General features: G+C 53.1%; 7 protein-coding genes across 7 annotated transcripts; 3 read left to right on the top strand and 4 right to left on the bottom strand.

The window, feature by feature from the left end:
• Nucleotides 1-2,130: 2,130 nt before the first annotated feature.
• Nucleotides 2,131-8,830, top strand: POX_e06407 (putative glutamate synthase; the record flags this gene model as incomplete). Its single annotated transcript, XM_050115229.1, has 6 exons — nucleotides 2,131-2,306; nucleotides 2,378-2,418; nucleotides 2,541-3,916; nucleotides 4,009-5,885; nucleotides 5,945-7,438; nucleotides 7,510-8,830. The coding sequence occupies 6 exons, from the start codon at nucleotides 2,131-2,133 to the stop codon at nucleotides 8,828-8,830; spliced, it is 6,285 nt and encodes a 2,094-aa protein (XP_049967689.1).
• Nucleotides 8,831-10,136: 1,306 nt separating this feature from the next.
• On the top strand, nucleotides 10,137-10,669 carry POX_e06406 (uncharacterized protein; the record flags this gene model as incomplete). Its single annotated transcript, XM_050115228.1, has 2 exons — nucleotides 10,137-10,243; nucleotides 10,309-10,669. 2 exons carry the CDS (start codon nucleotides 10,137-10,139, stop codon nucleotides 10,667-10,669), a joined length of 468 nt encoding a protein of 155 aa, XP_049967688.1.
• An 834-nt stretch (nucleotides 10,670-11,503) lies between these two features.
• POX_e06405 (Endochitinase A1) lies at nucleotides 11,504-14,655 on the bottom strand (the record flags this gene model as incomplete). Its single annotated transcript, XM_050115227.1, has 2 exons — nucleotides 11,504-14,357; nucleotides 14,438-14,655. The coding sequence occupies 2 exons, from the start codon at nucleotides 14,653-14,655 to the stop codon at nucleotides 11,504-11,506; spliced, it is 3,072 nt and encodes a 1,023-aa protein (XP_049967687.1).
• A 2,558-nt stretch (nucleotides 14,656-17,213) lies between these two features.
• POX_e06404 (uncharacterized protein) lies at nucleotides 17,214-18,540 on the top strand (the record flags this gene model as incomplete). The annotated part of the gene is made up of 2 exons (XM_050115226.1): nucleotides 17,214-17,246; nucleotides 17,365-18,540. 2 exons carry the CDS (start codon nucleotides 17,214-17,216, stop codon nucleotides 18,538-18,540), a joined length of 1,209 nt encoding a protein of 402 aa, XP_049967686.1.
• An 842-nt stretch (nucleotides 18,541-19,382) lies between these two features.
• Nucleotides 19,383-20,289, bottom strand: POX_e06403 (uncharacterized protein; the record flags this gene model as incomplete). Its single annotated transcript, XM_050115225.1, has 4 exons — nucleotides 19,383-19,586; nucleotides 19,667-19,760; nucleotides 19,882-20,076; nucleotides 20,279-20,289. 4 exons carry the CDS (start codon nucleotides 20,287-20,289, stop codon nucleotides 19,383-19,385), a joined length of 504 nt encoding a protein of 167 aa, XP_049967685.1.
• A 1,286-nt stretch (nucleotides 20,290-21,575) lies between these two features.
• On the bottom strand, nucleotides 21,576-22,206 carry POX_e06402 (Histone H2A.Z-specific chaperone chz1; the record flags this gene model as incomplete). Its single annotated transcript, XM_050115224.1, has 3 exons — nucleotides 21,576-21,763; nucleotides 21,958-21,967; nucleotides 22,060-22,206. 3 exons carry the CDS (start codon nucleotides 22,204-22,206, stop codon nucleotides 21,576-21,578), a joined length of 345 nt encoding a protein of 114 aa, XP_049967684.1.
• Nucleotides 22,207-22,786: 580 nt separating this feature from the next.
• Nucleotides 22,787-25,201, bottom strand: POX_e06401 (uncharacterized protein; the record flags this gene model as incomplete). Its single annotated transcript, XM_050115223.1, has 1 exon — nucleotides 22,787-25,201. One exon carries the CDS (start codon nucleotides 25,199-25,201, stop codon nucleotides 22,787-22,789), a length of 2,415 nt encoding a protein of 804 aa, XP_049967683.1.
• Between the last annotated feature and the right edge of the window lie 290 nt (nucleotides 25,202-25,491).

The following is a 25,491-nucleotide window of genomic DNA, read 5'->3' as shown; positions in this document are numbered from 1 at the left end:
TGTACCATTACGGGGTCCAGTCTGATACACGTTCTGCTCTTGGCACTGATTTGGTCCGTGCCTGCCAAGGTGATATGATCGTCCTGTATGACGCTGCCTAGCTCGGCGGCACATTCGGTTGGAGATCTAGATCAAGCCTGTAGATTGTGCATACTGAATTGAATTTCTCAGCCTGGAGTGTTTGGTTGCCTTGTCCAGGACGCTGAAGGGTAGCGTCCATGTGCAAAAAGTGCCACTGAGACGTCGGAGGGGGAAATAAGTTTGGATTAAGCACTGCATCCTTGTTAGATGCCCCACCAAGCGTCCGGCCACCTGGGTCCGCAACGGGAGGGGTCAAAAATACGGAGCTTCGGCCGGATTAGTGAGACTGAAAAAGGGAGAAGAAATTCAAATATTCGAAAATCGAAAATACGCTTCCTGGAGTGAGATTTCCAAGACGGGCCTAGGCAGGATAGCTTCAAGCTGCTAAATTGGGAGTAGTCGACTAGGATGGGCTTGGCACCTATGGGACTAGACCGACTCACAAAAGATGTCCCGATTAACAGACTGCCAAAATCGAAATAACGACGAGAAAAACAATTCAAGAGTTTTTTCGCTTTATTGCTGATGAGTGGGTAGGACATTCAGGACAAAACAGGGCCGGGCGGGCTGGCCGTTGATGTCCTGCCTGGTTGCGGCCCAAAGGCCAATGGGAGAATCGGTATTGTCATAGGCCCACCAGCGGAGCAAGTCAATTGGGAGACGAGAGCCATCATTGGCGGCTCAGAGTTGAAGTTGGAGTCATGGATATTGAACGACCACTGTTAGTCGTGAATGCCTGGCAAGAGTCCATGTGAGATGAGCATCAAACATCTGAGATGTGCTACGGACGTGTGAATTGGATGACCCTGAGCGGAGAAGAGAGAGAGAGACAGACCCGGCCCTCGGAGTCTTCGATCTGTACATTTCTACGTATTATGGGCACAATTAATTACCAATACATCCTGAATGACAACGACAGATGAGTCAAATTGCACACCAGAGGGCAGCGTGCCTGTACGGCGTACGCACGTATGTACAGTACGAATGTATTGGGGCTTGGACATGCAAGCAGATGTACCGGATGTTCCAGTGCTCCCGCGCCCCACCGAGGATCTTGACGTAGGCGAAAGCTAATCGTTTTAGTGCATTGGTTGCAAAGCATCACCTCTCATTGGCCCAAACACGCTTATCTTTGAGGAATTGCTTGCCGTAATCATAATGATTATCATTACTCGGCCCACGATTACATGGTGCAGTATTGCACGTCTCCAACTTCTCTCGGTCGATTGAATCGATGGAATGTGGCCTGTCCACCTGTTCACCCCCCCCCTCCTGGCTCGAGAGACGCTTTCGTCCATCCGAGTCCCGATGGATCTGGGGAAATTTAGGTCTGGTGGTGTATGGCCATTATACAAGGTGTATACAGTAGTTGTACCATCCGGCAAGCAGTCATGTCTGGCAATAGTACAGGTTGTTAGATATGAACGGAGAATGGCCAAGTTGGGCTTGTATTTGTGGCAGTAAGAAGACTCACACAGTCAAGACAGACACACCAATCACTATACACAAATAGCATAGTTGCGCTGACTCTTTATTGTTCACGTACTGCCTCAAAGTGTAGCAAACGAGCACATGCAGGTCTCATCAGTCAAGATCACCAGAGATCCATTTGCCACGTTCAACCCCACAGCCCGTAATTTTCCCGTTTCCTTTCCCTTTGGGGGGATCCATCGGAGGTTCAGCCAAGTCCTACAATCCCCGGACCAGGTGCTTGCGCTGCCGCAATCGCTGTCCATCTCTTTTTTTTTAATTCCACCCCTCCTTCACAGTTCATCTTCTGCTACCACCCTCTCCCTCCTTCCTCTTCTCTTACGCTTCACCTGTCCCCTCCCCCTCCAAGCAGCTGCTGGGCTCAATTTCACGATCACACATTCTCTTTCCTCGTCCGCTCTGCCCGCCTTTTTGTGACGACATACCTCCCCTATCGATTCCACCCCGCCTCCAAAATCCCCGGCGGAGAATCCCCCTTCCGATCTCAAGGAGTCTCCTTTTTCAAACCCTCACTTTCATCCCGTGTGATTGCATTCTCTGTCGGCCCCCGACGGAAGAATGGGTCTTACTTTGGAGGACATCTATGGCAAAGATTTAAGCGAAGAGCAGGCGCCTCAAGAGTATTCGGAGTACCAGCCCAAAGAGGGCTATGGCTGGGCCAATGCTCTGCCCAAGAAGCAGGGTCTCTATGACCCCGAATACGAGAAAGATGCCTGCGGTGTCGGCTTTGCTGCGTAAGTGTCCTCGTCTTATTGTTGGGACAGCCGTTGTTGAACTGAAACTGACATGCTCGGGGAATTTACAGCCACATCAAGGGTAAGCCGAGTCACAAGATTGTGAGCGATGGTAAGTCAACAATTCACCCTCGGTGGTATCCAGACGGAGAGAGGCGAGGGAAGGGGCTGGAATCGCCTTCTTCTGCATTGCACGGTAAAGAACGGTCGCGCTGACGTCGGTGTGCGGTCTAGCTCGCAACTTGCTCTGCAACATGACCCACCGTGGAGCCGTCGGCTCAGATGCACGAGACGGTGACGGTGCCGGTGTGATGACCAGTATCCCTCACAAGTTTTTCATCAAGAATTTCGCGCGCGAGGTTGGCGTGGAGCTACCTCCGTTGGGCCAGTATGCTGTCGGTAACCTGTTCTTCAAGCCCGATGAGGTGTCATTGCAACAGTCCAAGGCCACTTTCGAGGAGCTGGCGGCATCCTTGGGTCTTCGCGTATTGGGCTGGCGTGAGGTTCCCCGCGACTCGACCATTCTGGGTCCCGCCGCGCTCTCCCGGGAGCCGATCATCCTGCAGCCCTTCGTTGTGCTCAAGTCTGCCTACGGCGAGGGCAACAAGCCCGAGATCACAGATGTGAAGCAATTCGACGACCGGACCTTTGAGCTCCAGCTGTTTGTGCTCCGCAAGCGTGCCACGCACGTTATCGGCCTCGGCAACTGGTTTTACCTTTGCTCGCTGAGCAACCGCAACATTGTCTACAAGGGTCAACTCTCCCCCGTTCAGGTCTACACATACTACCATGATCTGGTCAACGTTGACTATGAGGGTCACTTTGCGCTCGTTCACTCCCGGTTCTCAACCAACACATTCCCCTCCTGGGATCGCGCACAACCCTTGCGATGGGCTGCCCACAACGGTGAAATCAACACATTGCGTGGAAACAAAAACTGGATGCGCGCCCGTGAGGGGGTGCTCCGGTCGGAGGTCTTTGGCGAGGAGCTCGATCAGCTCTACCCTATCGTTGAGGATGGCGGTTCCGACTCGGCCGCTTTCGACAATGTGCTCGAGCTGCTCATGATTAACGGTGTTCTCTCCCTCCCCGAAGCGGTCATGATCATGATCCCCGAGGCCTGGCAGGATAACCCTGCGATGGACCCGTCCAAGGCGGCATTTTACGAGTGGGCCGCTTGTCAGATGGAGCCCTGGGATGGACCAGCGCTCTTCACCTTCTCGGATGGCCGATACTGCGGTGCTAACCTGGATCGCAATGGTCTTCGCCCTTGTCGTTTCTACGTGATGGACGATGACCGCATTGTTTGCGCCTCTGAAGTTGGCGCCATTGACATTGACCCCGAGCGCGTCGTTCAAAAGGGCCGTCTGCAACCCGGAAAGATGTTGCTCGTCGACACCGTGGCTGGTCGCATCATCGACGATGCAGAGCTGAAGCAGACTGTAGCCAAGCGTCAGAACTTTGCCAGCTGGCTGGACAAGGAACTCCTGAAGCTACCTGCCATCAACCAGGCTCTGCTTGACAAGCAGGTCGATCTCTCGTTCAAGCTTGATGACAACTCCGTTCAGAATGACCCTCGCCTGCGCGCCTTTGGCTACTCTTTCGAGCAAGTCAGTCTCCTGTTGGGTCCAATGGGTGCCGACTCCAAGGAAGCCCTTGGATCTATGGGTAACGATGCTCCCCTGGCCTGCATTGCCCCCAGCCTCGTCTGCTCTACGAGTACTTCCGCCAGCTGTTCGCCCAGGTCACCAACCCGCCTATTGATCCCATCCGTGAGGCCGTCGTCATGTCTCTGGAATGCTATGTCGGTCCTCAGGGCAACTTGCTCGAGATGGACCCTTCGCAGTGCAACCGTCTGCTCCTGAAGTCTCCTATCTTGAGCATCCCCGATTTCAACACCATCAAGAACATCAACAAGGTCCACGGTGACTGGACTGTTCGCACCATCGATATCACCTTTGAAAAGAAAAAGGGTACCGCGGGTTACATCGACGCTCTGGACGCTATTTGTGATGCGACCACTGAGGCTATTGAGAACGGCGACAAGATCATTATTCTGTCCGACCGCGCCACATCTGCCGATCGTGTCCCTGTCTCCGCTCTGTTGGCCACCGGTTTGGTCCACCACCACCTGGTCCGTAACAAGTGGCGGTCGCTTGCTGCTTTGGTTGTTGAGACTGCTGAAGCCCGTGAGGTTCACCACCACTGCGTGCTCCTGGGTTATGGTGCCGACGCTATCAACCCTTACCTCGCCCTGGAGTGTCTGCTTAAGATGAACCGCGAGAAGCTGATCCGCAAGAGTCTGCCCGATGAGAAGGTCATTGAGAACTACAAGGCTTCTTGCGACGGTGGTATTCTCAAGGTCATGAGTAAGATGGGTATTTCGACTCTGCAATCCTACAAGGGGGCTCAGATTTTCGAGGCCTTGGGTATTGATGACAGTGTCATTGACCGCTGCTTCGCTGGTACTGCCAGCCGTATTCGTGGTATCACCTTTGATCTGATTGCCCAGGATGCCTTCGCCTTCCACGAGCGTGGTTTCCCATCTCGTGACATTGTTGAGATTCCTGGTCTTGCCGAGACTGGTGAGTACCACTGGCGTGATGGTGGTGAGCCTCACATCAACGACCCCGTCAGCATTGCCAACATCCAGGATGCTGTGCGCACCAAGAACGACAAGTCATACGAAGCCTATGCCAAGGCGGAGCACGAGCAGATCAAGAACTGCACGCTGCGCGGTCTGCTCGAGTTTGACTTTGAACAGCGTACCCCTATCCCAATCGACCAAGTTGAGCCTTGGACCGAGATCGTGCGCCGCTTCGTCACAGGAGCCATGTCGTACGGCTCCATCTCTATGGAATCACACTCCACATTGGCCATTGCCATGAACCGCCTGGGCGGCAAATCCAACACCGGTGAGGGTGGCGAGGACCCCGAGCGAAGCAAGCGCATGGAAAATGGTGATACTATGCGCTCTGCCATTAAGCAGATTGCCTCGGGCCGATTCGGTGTCACGTCGCATTATTTGGCCGATGCTGATGAGCTTCAAATCAAGATGGCACAAGGTGCTAAGCCCGGCGAGGGTGGCGAGCTTCCTGGTCACAAGGTCGTTGGTCCCATCGCCCGTACCCGTCACTCCACGCCCGGTGTCGGTCTCATCTCACCTCCTCCCCACCACGATATTTACTCGATCGAGGATTTGAAGCAGCTCATTTATGACCTAAAGTGCTCCAACCCACGCGCTCGTGTCTCCGTCAAGCTCGTGTCCGAGGTCGGCGTCGGTATCGTCGCTTCAGGCGTTGCCAAGGCCAAGGCCGATCACATCTTGATCTCAGGTCACGATGGTGGTACTGGTGCTTCGCGTTGGACTGGTATCAAGTATGCTGGTCTTCCCTGGGAGCTTGGTCTTGCCGAAACCCATCAAACTCTTGTACTGAATGACCTACGTGGCCGTGTTGTCGTTCAGACCGATGGTCAACTCCGTACTGGACGTGATTTGGCTATGGCCTGTCTGCTTGGAGCCGAAGAGTTCGGCTTTGCTACCACTCCCTTGATCGCCATGGGCTGTATCATGATGAGGTGAGTAATTACTTACACTTGAACATTCTGTGATTATTGCTGACATTTACGCCTTCTAGAAAATGCCATCTCAACACCTGTCCTGTTGGTATCGCTACCCAGGATCCCGAGCTTCGCAAGAAGTTCCAGGGCTCGCCTGAACACGTGATCAACTTCTTCTATTATGTCGCCAACGAGATGCGTGCCATTATGGCCAAGCTTGGTGTTCGGACTGTCAATGAGATGGTCGGTCGGGCCGAACTGCTCAAGGTTCGCGATGACCTTCGTAACCTGAAGCAGGAGCGTGTGGACTTGTCTCTGATCCTGACCCCCGCTCACTCCCTCCGTCCCGGCGTTGCCACCTACAATGTCCGCAAGCAGGACCACAAGCTGCACACCCGTCTCGACAACAAGTTGATCTTTGAGTCTGAGCTTGCTCTGGAGAAGGGCTTGCCTTGCCGAATCGAGTGTGACGTGGTCAACACTGATCGTGGCCTTGGTGCTACCCTTTCGTACCAAATCAGTCGCCGTTACGGTGAGGCCGGTCTGCCTCAGGACACTATTCACGCCAATATCAAGGGCTCTGCGGGTCAGTCCTTTGGTGCTTACCTGGCTCCCGGTGTCACTTTGGAGCTCGAGGGAGACGCCAACGACTACGTTGGTAAGGGTCTGTCTGGTGGTCGCCTCATTGTGTACCCACCTCGCGGTGCTGCTTTCAAGGCCGAGGAGAACGTTATCATTGGTAACACCTGTCTGTACGGTGCCACCCGTGGTACTTGCTACTTCCGCGGTGTGGCTGCTGAACGTTTCGCTGTGCGTAACTCCGGTGCTACTGCCGTTGTTGAGGGTTGTGGTGACCATGGTGCTGAGTACATGACTGGTGGTCGTATTCTCATTCTCGGACCCACTGGTCGTAACTTTGCTGCTGGTATGTCTGGAGGAATTGCCTACGTCTTGGATAAGGACCAGGACTTCCACTCCAAGGTCAACATGGAGATGGTTGAGGTTTCAAACATTGAGGATCCCGCTGAGATTGCCTTTGTGCGTGGCCTTATCGAGGATCACCACCACTACACGGGGTCTGAGTTGGCTGCACGCATTCTGCTCGACTTCACTCGCGCCCTTCCTCACATTCTCAAGGTCTTGCCTACCGACTACAAGCGTGTCATGGAGGAAGAGGCCGCCAAGGCTGCTGCTGCTAAGAAGGCCGAGTTTGCTCTGCCCCAGTTGCCCAGCACTCCTGTGGCCACAGAGAAGCCCAAGGTTCACGCGGATGAGAAGAAGGCCGACTTGCTGGATATTGAGGACAGTATTAGCAACGAAAAGGCCGACAAGAAGCGATCGGCGCTGATTCTCGATAAGACTCGCGGGTTCATGAAATACAGCCGCCGCAGCGAGAAGTACCGCAACCCTGCAACCCGTACTCGTGACTGGGCCGAGCTGTCTGGCCGTCTCAGCGAGGATGAACTGAAGTATCAGTCTGCTCGTTGCATGGACTGCGGTGTGCCTTTCTGTCAGTCCGACACTGGTTGCCCTATTTCCAACATCATTCCCAAGTGGAATGAATTGGTCTTGTAAGTTTCTGTCGACTTGTCTCCTTTGATCTGCTGTGCGAATCCTTTCCTTGCTAACTTTAAATTCTTAGCCAAAACCAATGGCAGGATGCTCTCAACCGCCTGCTCATGACCAACAATTTCCCCGAATTCACTGGTCGTGTCTGCCCTGCTCCCTGTGAGGGTGCCTGTGTCTTGGGCATCAACGAAGACCCTGTTGGTATCAAGTCGATCGAGTGCGCCATCATTGACCGCGGATTTGAGATGGGTTGGATGGTGCCTCGTCCCCCCAAGACTCGCACTGGTAAGACCGTTGCCGTCATTGGCTCTGGTCCTGCTGGTATGGCTGCTGCGGATCAGCTCAATCGTGCTGGTCACTCTGTCACCGTCTATGAGCGTGCTGACCGGATCGGTGGTCTTCTTATGTACGGCATTCCCAATATGAAGCTCGACAAGAAGGTTGTTCAGCGCCGTGTGGACCTCATGGCCGCTGAGGGTATCAAGTTTGTCACCAACACCGCCGTTGGCCCTGACAACGAGGTTTCTCTGCAGTCTCTTCGTGAGTCTAACGATGCCGTCATCATCGCTACCGGTGCTACCGTTGCTCGTGACCTCAAGGTCCCGGGCCGGGAGCTGGAGGGCGTGCACTTTGCCATGCAGTTCCTGCACAAGAACACCAAGTCCCTGCTCGACTCTGGTCTGGCCGACGGCGAGTACATCTCTGCCAAGGACAAGCACGTTGTTGTCATTGGTGGTGGTGATACCGGTAACGACTGCATTGGCACCTCCGTCCGTCATGGTGCGAAGTCGGTCACCAACTTTGAGCTGCTCCCCCAGCCCCCACCCGAGCGTGCCGGTGATAACCCTTGGCCTCAGTGGCCTCGCATCTACCGTGTTGACTACGGTCACTCCGAGGTCAAGACTCACATGGGTAAGGACCCCCGTGAGTACTGTGTCATGTCAACCGAGTTTGTGGATGATGGCAGTGGCCGTGTCAAGGGTATCAACACCGTCCGCGTGGAGTGGACCAAGAGCGCCACCGGTGGGTGGGACATGAAGACCGTCGAAGGCAGCGAGCAATTCTTCCCTGCTGACCTGGTCTTGTTGTCCATGGGTTTCCTGGGCCCTGAGGACCGTCTTCTCGGCAGCGAGATTGAGCGTGATCCTCGCAAGAACGTGAAGACCCCTCCTGGTCACTACTCGACCAACATCCCCGGCGTCTTTGCCGCTGGTGATTGCCGCCGTGGACAGTCCCTTATTGTCTGGGGTATCAACGAGGGTCGCCAGGCTGCCCGTGAAGTAGACACCTTCCTCAGCGGCACCAGCTCCCAGCTTCCCGTCACGGGAGGTATTGTCCGTCGTCCGGCCATCGACTCTGTTCCTCAGCCCACGGCCACCGAGGTCGTCGCTTGAGTTTGCTCTTGGACTTTGGGAGCTCATTCAAGAACTCATGTTGAAAAGTGACCAAAGTCCCGACCACGCATGATCATGACGACAATTGCTTCTCGGTTCCCCGCTTCGCTTCTACATCCAAGGAGCCCAGCACCAACTCTCAAAGCTCGATTTGAAAATCTTGAACCAATAAATAAATGATTGGACGATTCGACGTTTTTCTACTAGATTGGTTTGGGTGGACGCTTTGAGCAATTCTACGGAATGCGAAATTCGTCCAGAAAATTCGTTTTGCTTTTCTTTTTCTCTCTCTTTTATGGTCCCTAAGACCGAGAAGTATTTCTTTGTGGGCTGATGATACTGCATTACGCTTTTTGATGTTTCTTTGATGACAATATCCTTGCACTGCTTTGCTTCTGGCTCTGTTCTAGCAGCGTGTCTTTGGTTGGGTGCTGAGCGTCTTGTCTCTTCTGCTTGATTGTTTGCTTTTCTTTCGATATCTGCAATGTAAATACCTCTATTGCTTTTGTTCTGTCGAGTTCAACATATTTTATTTTTCAATGATCCTGACCAACAGTAGTTTGGTAGGATTCTCCAAAGGGATCTGCCAGTGCTGACGGATGGTAGCCATTTCGAAATCATTGGAGATGAATCTACCCTAGTACAAGTCATCCTTCATCGCCGAGGTATACGCTGACATTGATTCATAGATCCCCGTTGAAAGGTGTTTCTAGAATCCAATCATTCCATGCCCTTTGGAATCAGACGTCCTCAAAATGAGAACAAAGCGTCAAGGCATCGCATCAATTTGATTCATGAAACGCATGGCCACCTACACCCACATCCATGGTCACAATCCCAATACATTTCATTGTTCTGCTTGCTTGATAAACTCTTCAACTCTACCTTGCTTCTTCTCTTTTTTCCCCCTCGTCCTTTTCCTCCATTGGATGGTGCACCATTAGTACCTCCACGAATCCCGTTTACTTGCTTATCTCCAATCTTCCCCTTTCCCCCCGGGTTCAAAACATCCTTTTTAACGCCATCGCCCCAAATCCCCAATCTCTTGAGTCTCCAAACGAGACTGTGCCAGCTTCTTCTCAGAGCTCAATCTCTCATAAATACTCTGAAAAAGAAAAAAGGTCTCCTCTCATCTGACCCTTCATCTACTAATCTAACAAAACAATCGTCAAGGAGTTCACTCGTCCACCCCGTCCAAGTCCCTGCGCAAAAACAGACAAATACCTAACTCACTTGGTATCTTGTCCACCATCAAACAGCGTACGTTATTTCGGCCAAAATAAAACACAACCAGGAGTAAAAAAGAATGAGCAAAGACATGAATCTGGAGTACAGCAAGAAGGAGACTTTTATTCTGCTTCTTGCTATACTCCAGATTCATGTTCTTCGGCGTGGGCTGCTTCCTCTGTATAGGTTTGCTTGGGCGGTGGGATATGGGAACCTGTGGGTTTAAGGAGGGTGAGAGGGTCGTTGACTAGTTTGAGGGAGAAGTATTTGGTGAAACAGGATGAGTCTGATGATGAGATTGGGAGGGAAGAGGGATGTTGGACGAGGGTGATGAGGGAGGAGGGTGAAGAGGAAGAAGAAGAAGAAGAAGAAGGAGGAGGAGGAGAAGAAGAAGAAGAAGAAGAAGAAGAAGAAGAAGAAGAAGAAGAAGAAGAAGAAGAAGAAGAAGAAGAAGAAGAAAGAAGAAGAAGAAGAAGAAAGAAGAAGAAGAAGAAGAAGAAGAAGACAACCCTCCCACCGACTCGATCAATCCCCATCCCCACGAAAGCCCATACTCGAGTGATTCACTTCCCTCAACCAACAACCACCCAACACATCTATCCAACGCTATAAACCTCACCTACGACTGCCAATCAGACAAAGACGAAAGTAAAGCACCGAGTAGCGCTAAAGCCGACTGTTCTCCGCACTCCCCCCTCACAACTCCAGCGCCAGATTCCCATGAAGCTCTCCCCCATTTAGCAACTCCTTTTTTTATTGGAAGGAGAGGAATAATTCATTTTGACGATGATGATCAAGAAAACGGGTATAGTCTGTTAATTGGAAAATCCCAGATCATGCACGAGGCAGGTCCACGCGTCGGTCTTTGGAAGATCTTGAGCTGATTTTGGACCGGAAGGCGAAATTGCTGCTTGGGAGGACGGATGCACCTGCGTCGGCATCCACGTCGACAGATATGGTTGTATCTGAGTCGAGATGAGGATCTCGAGTTGAGGTTTGTAGAGATGGAGGAGGGTGGGAGGGCCGAGGTGAACTGTCTGATACTCTATGCGATGGTTGTATGAGCTTACCGGAGTATGGATCGGGGGGTTGACGGTTCAAAAGGAAATAAGTATCAGCTTGAACTGTGACTACGTAGTGCGTACTACGTACTATAATGTTAGAGAGACATATCCAGAGCAAAGAACGAATCCTTTCCGAGGCTACTCCTTAACCAGTATACCTGTCCGCTATCATGGCATCTTGGTTGTTACTTTTCTTTTGTATGAATGGTCGAGCAATTCAGGGTCGTCAAGATTGATCGGTGCGCCTGTGGTACACTTTCCCAAAAAAAAAAAGAAAAAAAAATGTATATGTTATATTAAATTAATCACATTAGTAGGAAACTATGTGCATATTCGTGGCTGATATGGACACATCTGTATTCAAACACGGGCTGGTTAGGCATTACAGATAAAGAAGGGCAAGGCCAGTAGTGGCAAAAGAGGCAAGGGCGTGAACCCAGCTCATGTGGTTGAACATGGAGCCTGCACCGGAGAACAAAGGAGTGTTGGTCTGCGAGACTGTCGCGGCGGTGGCAGCGGTAGTGGTGGAAGTGGTGGGGGTAGCCAGAGAAAGAGTAGATGAGGTCTGCATGCCCTGGCTGCGGACAGTGGAGACGGTGGTGGCTTGCTGGTGGTTGATGCCGATTGAGGTGTTCTTCAGACTGAGCGAGGAAGCAGCGGAGGCGTGAGGTGGAAGAGTCGATACGAGTGAATGAGTGGACGAAGATGCCGTGGAGCTGGAGGACAAGGTGTAGGTGGACTGGCCAACCAGGAGGGTCTCAGTCTTGGTCTGCGTGGTCATGGCAGTAGCTGCGCAGCTTGACAGACTGGTCGGACAGGCTGTGATGGTGGAAGTGCGAGTGCTGAAGACGGGAGATACAGAGACCACCGGTGCGGTTGAAGCAGCGGGGGACGCACCCATGTCAGTTGTGCCGGTCGCAGTAGCAGTGGCACCCACAGACCCTGTGATGGGGCAGACAGTAGTAGACACGACCACAGTCTCAGTGGTCACGAAAGTGGTCTTGGCCGAGGCAGGGCAGTTTCGGACGCTGGAGGGGCACGCGGTCACGGTGGCAGTGCGAGTTGAGAAGACGGTGGAAGTGGTGAATTGCTCGGTTGACTGAGAATGTTGCGGGGAAGATCCGCCGGGTCCCTCCGTGACAGTGGCAGTGGCAGTCACCTGGGCATTGGTCTCGGTCGCAGTTGCCGAGACAGGACAAACTGTGGTGGACAGGTAGATCGTCTCAGTGGTCACATAGGTAGTCCGAGACTGAGCTGGGCAGTCTGTGACCGTGGAAGGACAAGCTGTGACGGTGGATGTCCGGGTGGTGTAGACGGTTGAAGTGGTCATCGCCACCCCGGTGCTCGTGATAGTTGCACTCGCGGCGGTAGTCGAACCAGCGGCAGACGAACCAGATGATACACCCATTGATGCACTCACAGAGCCGATTGAGGTTTGGCTAGTAGCCGCCACTCCCGTCGACGAGGTAGCTGTCGGTTGAACATTTGTCTCGGAAGTGACAACGGCTCCGGAAGACAAAGGAGCAGAGGTAGGGTTCACCGAGACAGAGGTAATGACAGAAGAGCTAGGGTGATTCGAAATGATGGAGGACCCTGAAATGACCGGTACGCTTGCCGAGCTTGAAACGAGTGAGCTGGAGGCCGCGGGAGCAGACGAAGGGTTGACAACGGGAGTTGAGGAAGGAGTGGACGACGGCGAGACAACTGGGGTGCCAGGGGCCACCGGGACAGACGAAGAGCCGATAACAGGAGTTGACGCAGGAGTGGACGATGGCGAGAAGACAGGAGTGCTGGAAGCAACGGGAGTGCTGGAAACAACAGGAGTGCTGGAAGCAACAGGAGTGCTCGAGACCACCGGAGTGCTGGAAGCAACAGGAGTACTGGAAGCAACAGGAGTGCTCGAGACCACCGGAGTGCTGGAAGCAACAGGAGTGCTGGAAGCAACAGGAGTGCTGGAAGCAACAGGAGTGCTGGAAGCAACAGGAGTGCTCGAGACCACCGGAGTGCTGGAAGCAACAGGAGTGCTGGAGGCCACCGGAGTGCTGGAGGCAACAGGAGTGCTGGAAGCAACAGGAGTGCTGGAGGCCACAGGAGTGCTGGAGGCAACAGGAGTGCTGGAGGCCACCGGAGTGCTGGAGGCAACAGGAGTGCTGGAAGCAACAGGAGTGCTGGAAGCAACAGGAGTGCTCGAGACCACCGGAGTGCTGGAAGCAACAGGAGTGCTGGAAGCAACAGGAGTGCTGGAGGCAACAGGAGTGCTGGAGGCCACCGGAGTGCTGGAGGCAACAGGAGTGCTGGAAGCAACAGGAGTGCTGGAGGCCACCGGAGTGCTGGAGGCAACAGGAGTGCTGGAAGCAACAGGAGTGCTGGAAGCAACAGGAGTGCTCGAGACCACCGGAGTGCTGGAAGCAACAGGAGTGCTGGAGGCCACCGGAGTGCTGGAGGCAACAGGAGTGCTGGAAGCAACAGGAGTGCTGGAGGCCACAGGAGTGCTGGAGGCAACAGGAGTGCTGGAGGCCACCGGAGTGCTGGAGGCAACAGGAGTGCTGGAAGCAACAGGAGTGCTGGAAGCAACAGGAGTGCTCGAGACCACCGGAGTGCTGGAAGCAACAGGAGTGCTGGAAGCAACAGGAGTGCTGGAGGCAACAGGAGTGCTGGAGGCAACAGGAGTGCTGGAGGCAACAGGGGCAGACGAAGAGCCGACAACAGGGGTTGAGGAAGGAGTGGACGATGGCGAGACGACTGGAGAGCTCGAAGTTGGCGATGGCTCTGCAGGGGTCGAAATTGCTGGGATTGAGACGGGAGAAGTGCCAACAGGAACTGCGGTGCTTGGAGTCGGGGTCGGGGTCGGGGTCACCGTCGTGCAAGATTGAGAGGTGGTGGTACTGAGCAACTTGGCGTTGTCCAGGAACAGGCTGAAGAGGTTGTTGTTGTTGTTGTATGGCGAGCAGGTGGTGTAGATCCCGAGCTCATCACTTGGGGAGGTTGCTGTATACTGGCCCTCGAGAGTGAACCATGAGTTACTTTGTTTGTTGACCACTCTGCGATCGGTCACGATGAGGTTTGTCGTACTGAGGCTGGTATGATAGATGTAAAAGATACAGGATTGTTGTAAGTTGTAGGCCGGGTTGGTGTAAGCTTGAAGGTCGAAGGATACAGTGTAGGTAGAGCCGGGGGTGAGACTTGTCACGGTCTGACGAAGGATCGAATAAGCGTTGTTGACAGCATTCATACGTCTGCACCAGGACTCAACGTTAGTAGGGTGTTTCAATTGGGACGAAATCGCCCCTTCTCCGGGAAACTGGGATGAGCGTACAAAGCGTGCGAACCGTCTGTCACGGGAGACGTCACGACTGTCATGCCATATGAATTTGTCCATCCTGTCAGCCCGTCTTCGAATGAAGGGTTGACGAAAAGATTGGTGGTGGTCACCACGTCGGTGCAAGTCACCCCATCACTAGGGTCGAGCATGGTGAGCGCTCGCCCAAGCTGGGTGCCAAGGGCCACTGAAAGCCACCAGGAAGAGGGCGCCATGTTGTTCGGTGTTGAGAGAAACGAGTGGATTGACTTCAATCTGAGTTCAACAGGCGTCTCCAAGAAAACGACAAAAAGACGAGGAAAAGCAGGACGGAGCCGACTCTACATATAGAGACAAACCAGTCGATCAGCCATAGTCATCCCTCAACTGTGGGCCCTAGGCTAATCCTGTCTCTCACTCGCCTCGTCGGTAAGAAGCTCTGTTTTGTCCATCGTTTCCACCGTTCGCGTTCAGGCTCACACCTCGTTCACTATTGCACAAACTTCCCGGACTGGAGCAACGTGAGTCTCGGGTCGGTTGTTATGCCACGTTTTGGGGACCCAAGTGGAGTCTTTTTCCACGGCTGTCAGCCGTGGCGTTTCGATAGTTCATCGGGGCGCCCGATAAGAAGACCTGGCCCTGATTTGGGAGATCGCTGTGCATTGGAACGGGGAAAACAACCGAGACTTCTCGTATGGGATTGAGATTGAAGATGGTGTGTTTGATTCTTGAGCACGCAACCCAAGTCCACCACCAGACTTGGTCAGGACAGCCGAGATCTCCTGCCCGATTCTGCCACAGAGTCTCTCTCAGGCTTCGGCGCGGGAGGTGTCATATTGAAGTGACCCCCCTTGAGAATTCTTGATCAGCGGAAGAGAATTTCAAAACGTGGGCACATATGCCGCTCAAGCTCGCAAATGGAGACGTCTGCGAAGAGCCACTGCTGCTGCATCTACCCTGTTCCAGAGACCACACAGGAGAGGAGGGGTCCCATGGTTCAGCGCACCCTTGCGAACTCAGATCGCAAGACAAGGTTATCTTGGGCTAAAACAGGAACAGGGCCCAGGCCACCGGCACGGACCCACAATCAACACAGGGCACAGCTCGCGCGAGGCTAGCGTCTGAAGATCAGGAGGAATTTTGCGAGCTAAGCGAAGCGACACGATGGATCAATCTGACGGCGATCATCCACGGAGGGGGAAGGTGGAGAAAACCGTGGGTAGCTGCGCCTTAATTGTCGTTTGCTATCACTCCATTTGGAGCCTCACATTTCGTGGACCTTGGGATTCTACCGAAATCCGACGGCTCTGCGACTCGCGGGAAGGGTGAGTTCTGTGTGGGATGAGGGCACCGAGGAGTTGAGAGAGTCCGATGTCCGACACCGCTAAAATTGGCGAGGTTTCTTCCGTGAGCCGATGATGACCACGAGCTTCGGGTACACCGCTTCTGTGTCAGGTGCCCACCGCGTGGTGGAAATGAAGGTGCTGTCGGAGGACTAGTGACACTCTGGAGTTTTTGCGAGGATGCTTGTTGATCATTATCATTTCCATATCCCCCCCCCCCACTTGAGAGTGGATTGTCAAGGATCAGGGTTTTCTTAGCTCGGATTGAAAAGATTGTGATATGCGTGATTGTCTGTACTCTCGACTCCATACTGCTCAGGACTCTAGACTCTGTTGACCGTCTCCCAGACCACCGTGGAAGACCAGCTAGGAGAATGACCACGAAGCTGTTATAGATGGTGCCGGGGTCAAGAATTGTCACTTTTCCAGAAATTACAGAGAAAGAGACCTGTCTCCTGATCCCATGTTGGCATGTACAATGTTAAGACGAATTTCCTTTTACTTGTGAAGAGTGAGTACTTTTCCAGCGACCCAACCACAACCCAACAACAATTCAAGTACGTAGTATATGATCCGGAAAGAGAAAAACTGTGAAAGGGACAAAAATCAAATAGTAAGAAGGTCCAACTCACAACAACTGTCTACACCACAAATCAACCTTTTTGCTCTCATCTCTAGGGCGACTCGAACCTGTTTAATTCTGCAGCGCCGGTCTCCATGATCACACCACACTCGATTCCAGCTCTTAGGAGTACTAGCAGCCTCTGCAGGGTCATTCGCATGTCACTTTGAACTCTACAAAGGCTTTTAAACCTTGGTGGCTTTCTTTGTAAAAGAAGAATAAATAACTAAAAAAAAAACTCTAGTATTGCTTCCTGTAGTCATTTCTGTCACACAGAATTGCGTCAAAGGTATCTGACATGGTACCTTACAGCTGCAGAATCAACGGAGCCACAAAGCTGGCCCTTTTATCTCCGCTCAACGTATCTTTTTTTTTGCTTTTTTTTAGCACGTACTGCTTTCCAAGTCGGATCCTTGATCTACACAGCTCATTTAGAAGCAAGTACTCTCTTCCCACAAACCCTCATATCCACACTTGGCTAGAATATTTTAGTTGTCCCAGTGACATCTTACCCCATAGAGTGGACCATGTGTAACGTCTGCTGTCCAACAGAACCAGTCCTGTAAGCTGTTCCGCCAGCTCTTGCCGCCAATCGCGATTACTATCGGGCGGACTGGAAAATCGTACCTGAGCGCGCATCTCTCGACGTCACAATCGTCTAACGGAACGCGCTCGACGCGGTCGGAAGCATCAAAAAAAAAAAAGAGACAACATCGCAGTTGGCACCACAGATCCTATTCAGCATTCTATTGCACCAGACAATCCATTGTCAATTCAAGGCCTCTGGACATTGAGCACAAGATTCCACAGCACATAGAGCACGCACATCATGCTCTCACTCCCATTCATCGCTCCGCAGGATGTAAGCCCGACACACACACCACACCCTGCCCCAAGAGTATACAGTGACTCAATCCTTTCTACTGACCCCTTGATATTGCATGACTGCCAACTAATCAAGATCTTCCTGCCTCCATCAGTCCCATGAACTCTGGTTCGGCCCTTCGAATCCCCATCGTCCCTCCTCTCAACAGCTATCTGGCCCCGAATCAAACCCTCTTCAACAACCACATCCTCCGCCTCACCGTCGCAATCATGCCTCCCAGACCACCCACCAACGAAATCACCGCAGTGCCTTTCTCCCTCCCCGCACCGCAGATCTAAGCCTCTCGGCTCTGCAGGCCGAGGAGCGCAATCTGCGCGCCCGCAAAAACACCATCGCCTGCTTTGGATCCTCATGGATCCGCCCCGCCGGGTGTGCCAAGACCATGCTCGGCATGAAAGAGGAGGAGGCCGAGCGGGAAGAGGCGCTTGCCGCACTGGCGGCGGAGCAAGAAGCGGCGGCGTTGGCGGCGGCGACGGCCGCGGCGGGGGGTATGGATGCGGATGAATTGGGATTGACGATGGGGGAGGAGGGAGAGGAGCGGGACTTGGATGCGGAGATTCCGGATGCGGATGAAGAAGGGTTGGTGGAGGAAGGTGAGGAAGGGTTCGAGGAAGATGGGAGCTATATGGAGAGGGATTTGGATGATGAGATTCCGGAGGGATATCCAGGGGAAGATGAGGAGGAGGATGGGTATGCGGATACGTCGGGGTTATATGCCGAGGAGGTCGAGGAGGATTTTGATCAACAGCCTGATCTCGACGCGGATGTGCCCGAGGCGGAAGGAGGGAGTGCATTGGATGATTATGAGGACGAGGAGGAGAATGAAGACGGACAAGATGCAAATCTCACTCGTGATCTGGACGATGACATTCCCGACGCAGATCAATCGGGAGAATGGCAGCACACTGACACCGAGGACGAGTTCGACGAAGACGAAGAGAATCACGAACAGAGTCTGGTGTCGATCCCGGGAAACGTGTTTCGACAACGCATGGACAACTGCCGCACCAGCACCAGCACGCCAAATAGTCGGGGCCTGCCCACTCCGCCCTTGATGCGTCGTCCGCGGCCCAGCGGATCCGGTGAAACCGAGGCCCAGCGCCGATTTATCAATCGCTGGAGTGGTGGAGGCGATGCCCTGGACTCGAGCAGTATGCTCTACGAAGAGGATGATCTGCGGGCCTCGATCACCAGCCAGGGAAGTCGGCGAAATGGTCTGGCGCGACGGTATCCTCGTCGTGTCGGTGGTCCTCGGGATAGTCTTGACTAAGAGCTTGCTGGACCGAGAGAACGGTGAAGAAAAGGAGAGATTGTCTTCTTTCTGTTCATGCATCGATAAAGATCCGACCTCCTTTTTGAGGGGATCTTTTTACTTCCTTTTCTCGTGTTTTTGAGCGGTGGCGTTGGGTTGACAGGGGTTTCGTTGGACGTGTCGCTAGACGTGGGGATGCCATTCGATCGGAGGGCTTATGAATGAGATTGTGGACTGGGCACACAAGACAGGAATCATGTTCAGTAGGAATAGGAATAGGAATGTACAGCATGTACTTTTTTTTAAAAAAAAAAAAAAAGAAAGAAAGAAAGGCCACGGCGCCATGGAACCCCGTCATGAGACTAACAAGACAGGGCATAGGGAATTCCTTCATTTCCATCGAACATATGGCAGAGCAAAAAGAACTATGTACAAAAGGGATTATTAGGTATTAGAGAATTTTCCAGCGACGGGGTTCGTGCCCTTTCACGTCACTTGATGCAAGCTCAAAAGGGTTCAGCAACCCTCTCAGCCGTAGCAGGCACTCGCTACTACAACAAGATCATTTCGCGACTAACACATTTCACCGAATGGGCACCTGATGCTCAAATTTGAGCCACGGGCAGGCGAGCAACGTGGAAGAAGCCATTCTCCCACCTGCCACAATCTCCGTCCCTCCGAGAAAGTTGCAGTGGGATACTCGGTTGCTGAAGTCGAGATGGACAGACTTCTCGTGGTCACGGGTGTCGCAACAAATATGTTTTCATAGCTCCTCGTTTCGTCATCGGACTAATTAGACCACGTGCAGGGTTCAGATCGTACAGAAAGACGGCGGACTCTGCATCGACTACCCCCGTCGCTCAAAACAGCCACACGTAGAAGAACAGCAAGAACACAGCGGTGAAAAAGCCCAGCCAGACTTTCCAACTGATCCCCGTTCGCTCGGCCATGCGAAGCATACGGGTCATATTCCCGCGAAGTCGGACACGGGTGCTTTCAAAAGAATTTTCAAGGGTGTTGAGGTAGGATGTATCGCGGATCTCGTCGCCGATTGCTATCGTCATCTAGAGAGTGGTTGGCAAACGAGTCAGTCTTGGTATTTTAGGTCTTTAAGGGGGGGGGGAGTGCTCTCAGTGACACATACATCTTTCAACATCTTCACTTTGGCTGTAATTCCTTCAACCTCGGCATCATTCTGAGACTCGAGTGATGATAGTACCGCGTCCGAATAGTGGCCCCTTTGTAATTTGATGACAACAGTTAGATCTTTCAACAGGGAGGCCGGAGAGAGGGGGGTGGAATGGAAAGTCCTCTCGTTTGTACAATATCTGGCCCTTGATCGCAACTCTTCAGACATACTTCTTATCCGGTGTTACACTGCGAAAACTGGCACTGCCATTGGTACCAGGGTACGCGCTGACTGCTGGGCCAGCGTATCCTCCATATCCGTATCCGCCTACCGACGCAGGAGATCTGCTCGCCGGGCGGGAATCGCCGCCGCCATACGAGTCGAATAAGGAGGAGGACGAGCGTGGGTCTCGTTGACGTGGGAATCTGTTGATCGAATGGCGAGATGCAGTCAAAAGTCAGCCTTGTGGATTTTGGAGAGGGGAAATAGGGGGGTGTGTGGTCCGCAAGCGTATATTGCACAGTTGGTGCAACATCCATCCATGTACAGTTTGTCATCGAGAGTGCGACTGCGACTGCGATTCTTCAAAAGGGAAGGGAGGAATCGAACAAGTCAAACTATACCTACCGTGAAGCCATCGAGTCGATTCTCCCACAATAAGCCCGGCTGATCTCAAAATCGGAACACGATCACTCAGAATATCGCACCAGTTCAATGGAGTGCAATAAGAACCATATCAATCCAAAGAAGGTGGGGGCGTCTCTCTCTCTCTCTCTCTTTCGGCGTCTCTTTTTTATTATAGTGTTCTCCTCTTTATCAGTGAGCCGGGACCATTATGTTGAGGTCCGACGAGGGTGGAAACTGGAGACGAAAGAAGCTTAGTTGGTCTCTCTCTCGGAGTATCCAGTTGCAGTTGGGCTCTTTGAATGTTTGCGGAGACGGTCGACAAATGAAGGTGGTCCGAGCGTCTTCGGAAAGGGCGAGACCAACTGTGTTGCACGTGATGGTGGATGAGTGACTGCTAGCTGGTACCATAAGCTAGCTACTAAAATAATGAAGAGTCCAGCCTTCGAGGGCGAGTAGTTCGCTGTAGGTGTCAAGATATAAGGGTACAGTACAGGACTTGCGGCGCATTCGGTGAGATGGCATATTTGTCAGATTTTTCGTAAATAAAAGGCTCGGCTCGCTCTCTTGGCGCTGTTGGCTTCTTGCATCGAACTAGTAGATCGGATCCCGTACGAGACACTAGAGCCTCATACAGTACTCCTCTGGTAGTAGTTGACTATCGAGTCTGAGGAGACAAACAGTTCAAAGAGACCCACTCCTGCCCTTCCATGTATCGACAAAGGCAGCTGTCCTGATGCATCTCAAGCTCCGTCCACCATGCGGGCTAGTCCATAGAACCATTGTCGGCATTGCGGAGTGACTCTTTTTTCGATCAATGTCACTTTTTTGTATTCGTGACTCGATACCGCGTCCATGATATGTCTTTTCAAATCTACCTAGGAAAGGAGAGCAATACTGGGGGTGATTTACATCCCATGGTTTCACCAACTTGTTGACCCAAACCGACCACCCTAAAAAAAAAGAAGCAGAAAAAAAACAATTAGGCTTCATTGAATCATAGTCGTCGCTGCATAGATGACGCAAGCTCAAATTCTCATCTCACATAGTAGCCAGATGCCATCGACCCTCCGTTTTGAACCCATAGAGAAACTGATAAGAAATAGGCTACACCCTTCAACTCGCCAGAGAGCGTCTGAAGAAGCAAAAAGAAAGAGAAGCAGAAAATAAAGGACGATCAATGAACAATTGCCCATCTTTCACTCCTTATCCGAATTCTGCGTTCGAAGCAAAGGGTCCAGAAACCGGCCACCCCATTGGAAAGGGGGGGGGGGGGGGGGGGGGGGGGAACAAAGAGTCTTTAGTCGCGCATCTGATCATCATCAGCTCCACCCTGGTAGTCCTCATCGTCGTCCTCGTCATCATCCATATCGTCGGTCTTGTTGCGCACTTCCTCCCAGTTGATGTTCTTGCCACGGGTGCGACGACCGCTGCTGATGATGTTGGACTCGGAGATGGGCTCCAGGCTATCGTCGGCTTCCTCTTCGTCTGCGTGGTTAGAGTCCGAGTTAGTCAAGAATACTTTCACGGTGTGGTGACTCCCATCATCGTCGACGGGCAATAAGACGGGTCTAGTTGGGCGCTTTGCTTGGCATAAGCGAGGGTGGAGAGCACAATGCGCTCCACGAGATAAAGGAGCCACGTCACGGTATCATGGAGAGTTGAAAAGGGCGTCTACATACCGACCTCGACCTGTCGCAAGAAGTTAGTTTCATCATGTCATCTCTCTCTCCAAGTCGAGTCATTGTCCTCGACCAACTCTACCGAGCACAAGGTCGACGCACCATTTCTTCACCATTGTCAGATTCCGAGTCGCTGTCATCCTCCATACTCATGTCGGGGTCCTGGGCCTTGCCCTTGCCCTTGTCGGCGTAGGCGGCCTCGGTGGTAGCTGTGGCGGAGGAGTTGTTGGTAGTGGCGTGGTCACCCATTGTGAAGAAACTGGGAGGATGCAGGGGGATCTGATGAGCGAGAGAATGTGGAGTCGGAAATGTTTTTGACAGGATGGAGGTCCGGGAGAGAAAGAGAAGAAAGGAGAGGAAGGTCGTGCGGTGGGAAGTAGGAATTTCAGAAACAAGAGACGGTCTGCAAGGTGGTTTGGCGGGGGGAGCTTTCCAACAAAAACAACCGGCAGCAAGGGACGGTTCTCACGGGATCCGCAGAGGTGATTCGTCGTGGTGGGGCGACCCTCAGCTCGCGCTGGCCGTCGTGGGACTCGAGTTTCGACGAGGGCATCGGGGCATGGAAGAATACCTCTTGATGAGGGATAGGTCCGGTAGTTGATCATATTACTGATCCTCTCATTGGGAGTCAAGGTATTCAGGAAGGTGACCGTGGCTTAAGGGATGTTGTGGGGTGTGTTTTGAGACGAGTCCAGAGTGCTCTGTCCGAGTGAGGTTCATTGTTGGCATATACTATTATCACCATTATTGGGCGAATGGAAAAACTACGTGTACCAGCCATCGTTCAGTCATGAAGATTCATCGCCATCGTCGAGAGCGTCCATCCGCTCTACCACTTCTTCAAGGCAAAGCATCGCTCCACCGAGTCACCATTGTTCCCCCACCAGGCGGGCATGGAAACCTGCTTGCCCGCACCAAAGAAGAAGAAGATCAACAGCATGTTCAGGTTGAAGCCGGCATCAAAGGCCGCCGCGACCAGATAGTTGTACCGCTTCCACACCTCAAAGTGCTTCCGATAAGCCCAGTACATCACAATGTATCCGCCAATCAGGGCAGAGGTGTATCCGGTGCTGACATTACCGTAGAACACAGCAAGACCGCCAAAGAAGATACTGACATTCCACAGGTCAATGCGCAGGCGGGGGAAGCATCGGTGCAGGACGTAGAGGATGGGCGGGATGACCGCGCCCACCAGGAAGGACCAGGGCAGGGGAGCCATCTCGGCTTCGGCGAAAAGGCGCTTGGGGCCAAGAATGGCATATTGAATCCCCATCGTGTTTGAGTTGCGCAGGCTTTGCCCCGTCCACTGGTTGAGCGGGTCGGCCTTTTTGCCGGTGATGAAATCACCCTTGGTGTCCATGATCCATCGAATGACCGCGTAGTTGATCGGCACACCCATGCAGGTGCCAAAGATCTGAGAGAAGAAGATCTCCCGCGGCGGGATGTGCATGTAGTGTCCAATCTTCTGGTCCTGCAACATGTACTGCGCCCGATACCACGCGTCGCCGGCGATGGCGCCATACACCGAGGGTCCACAGGGATGCTGATGCGTCGAGCCGGCCTTGGTGTGGACCATGTATCCATACATGAGCTCATTGAACGAGCCTGTGGCCAGTTGGTAGTTGGAGATGGCATAGAGCCACGCGAACGGGATGATGAACACAGCGGCGCTGGCCAAGGCGACAAAGAGAGTCCAGATGGGAATGAACAGATACCCGCATGCAATGCTCACAATCAGGGTGAGGAACCCGGCCAGGAACAGGGCCAGATACCACCACTGGGGAATCTCCTTGTACTGTCGCTGGATCACATTGAGTCGATCGTGGTAGGCGTAGTGAATACCTCGACCCTGGCCCTGGTCAGCGGTGGAAGTTCCGGCGGCCTGGGCGGCCTTGGTCGCCTTGCGAGTCTCCCACACTTTCCGCAGGTTCGCGCTGATTTGGGAGAACCCAAACGTGGCAATCCAGGTGATGGCCGCGGGGAGCTTGGCGTAGTCGAAGAAAGTCGCCCACACATTCTGCATTCCCATATACATGGGGCCGTACTGCTCGTAGGCGGTCTGATTGAGGTGAAAGTCTGGCGTCAACACCTTGGTCGTCGGGTAGGTCGTTCCATTGCCCAGCATAAGAGTGTTGGTCATGATGCCATGCTTGAACGACCCGAGGTTGCCCCATTTCGCGGCCGGAATGAGGACCCAACAGTTAAAGGCAAAGGCCAAGAAGAGAATCACTTGCGTCCACCACGGAGTCAACATGATGGAGGATCCATTCCAGTTGATGTTCGACCAATCCAAGGAGAGGTTGAGAAACCCCATTCCCCCCAGGCCCGATCCGATAAAATTGGCCACTGGGTTGCGTGGCGCAACCCAGCAGAGAAAGGCGAGCGAGGAGGTGAAGGGAAACACGTACTCGGGAAGGAACTGCCACAGCGTCATTCCCAAAAGCGCAAAGAAGAAGACCTTCATCTGGCGCTTGGCCAGGCGAGACGAGTTGTCCGTCTTGCGGAAGGTCTCGAAGAGAGTGGTCTGCATCAAGGCCTGTGGCCAGATGTACTCGGGATCGGGCAAGAGGATGTTTCGGGCCAGAGCCGCGAAAGCGTATCCGATCCAGACAATCGCCAGCATGAAGAAGATCGCCACCGCCGGGGGGATACGATATCCGTACCACAGCTCGGCCAAGACAATGGGGGCGTATCCCAGGTTGTAGGTCGCCCCAGAAGCCGCAGTCACCGTGACCAGCACGTGTTCCTTGATGCTCCACGCACCCGGATTCAAGCTGAATCCCCAGTTGGTGCCCGGGACGCGAACCGTCCACGTCGGGAGGGTTCGTGCCAGGAAATGACCAGCATAGTGACACGCGATCTGGACAAAGAAAACCGAGTAGGGGGCCTTGGTGGTTCGGAAATAGCTCATCTGCGAGAGGAATGCGCCGGGAATGACAAAGAGCGCCGACAAGACAAAGTAGCGGAACGTGATGGTGGGAAGCGTAGGATCGTCAGTCAGGTTGATCAATTGGCGCACCTGCAACGGCAAGGCGGCGATCTCGGGATTGTCGTGGCTCTCGTGCTCAATGGCCGCTGTCTCATCGAGCACTTTGATCTTTTCCTCGTCCACGGTGGTGCCATCCAACTTGTCAATCACCGGCACCGGCACTTCGACATGATCCTCCGTGACGATCACAGTGGTCTCTCCTTCCTGTCGGGGCCCCAACCGACCTTTACGTTTGAAGATATCTGAAATCGCCATTTTTCGGACGATAGTTGCGGGATCCCAGACTACTGCGAGTCTCCAGATCGCTGTTTCACCGGCCACTGGATGTTACACGACGATAGGACCGACACGGATGGAATGGGAGATCACAGAGGGAATATGAAAGAAAGAAGAAGGGCGGGTCAGATCTTTTTTTCTCATTTATCAATGATCGAAAAAATTCCCCCTCCTTCAAATTCCCCTGCGCTGCCCTGCATGGCCAGAAGTATGATGTGCGAATCCATTTTCACGTCGCCATCGTGAGTAAGAGCGAAGAATGCCCGAAG

The sequence above is a fragment of the Penicillium oxalicum genome, chromosome V (assembly GCF_001723175.1).
Source record: "Penicillium oxalicum strain HP7-1 chromosome V, whole genome shotgun sequence".
Lineage (NCBI taxonomy): Eukaryota > Fungi > Ascomycota > Eurotiomycetes > Eurotiales > Aspergillaceae > Penicillium > Penicillium oxalicum.
The sequence above is the reverse complement of the archived record's forward strand: the minus strand, read 5'-3'. Positions and strand labels throughout refer to the sequence as shown.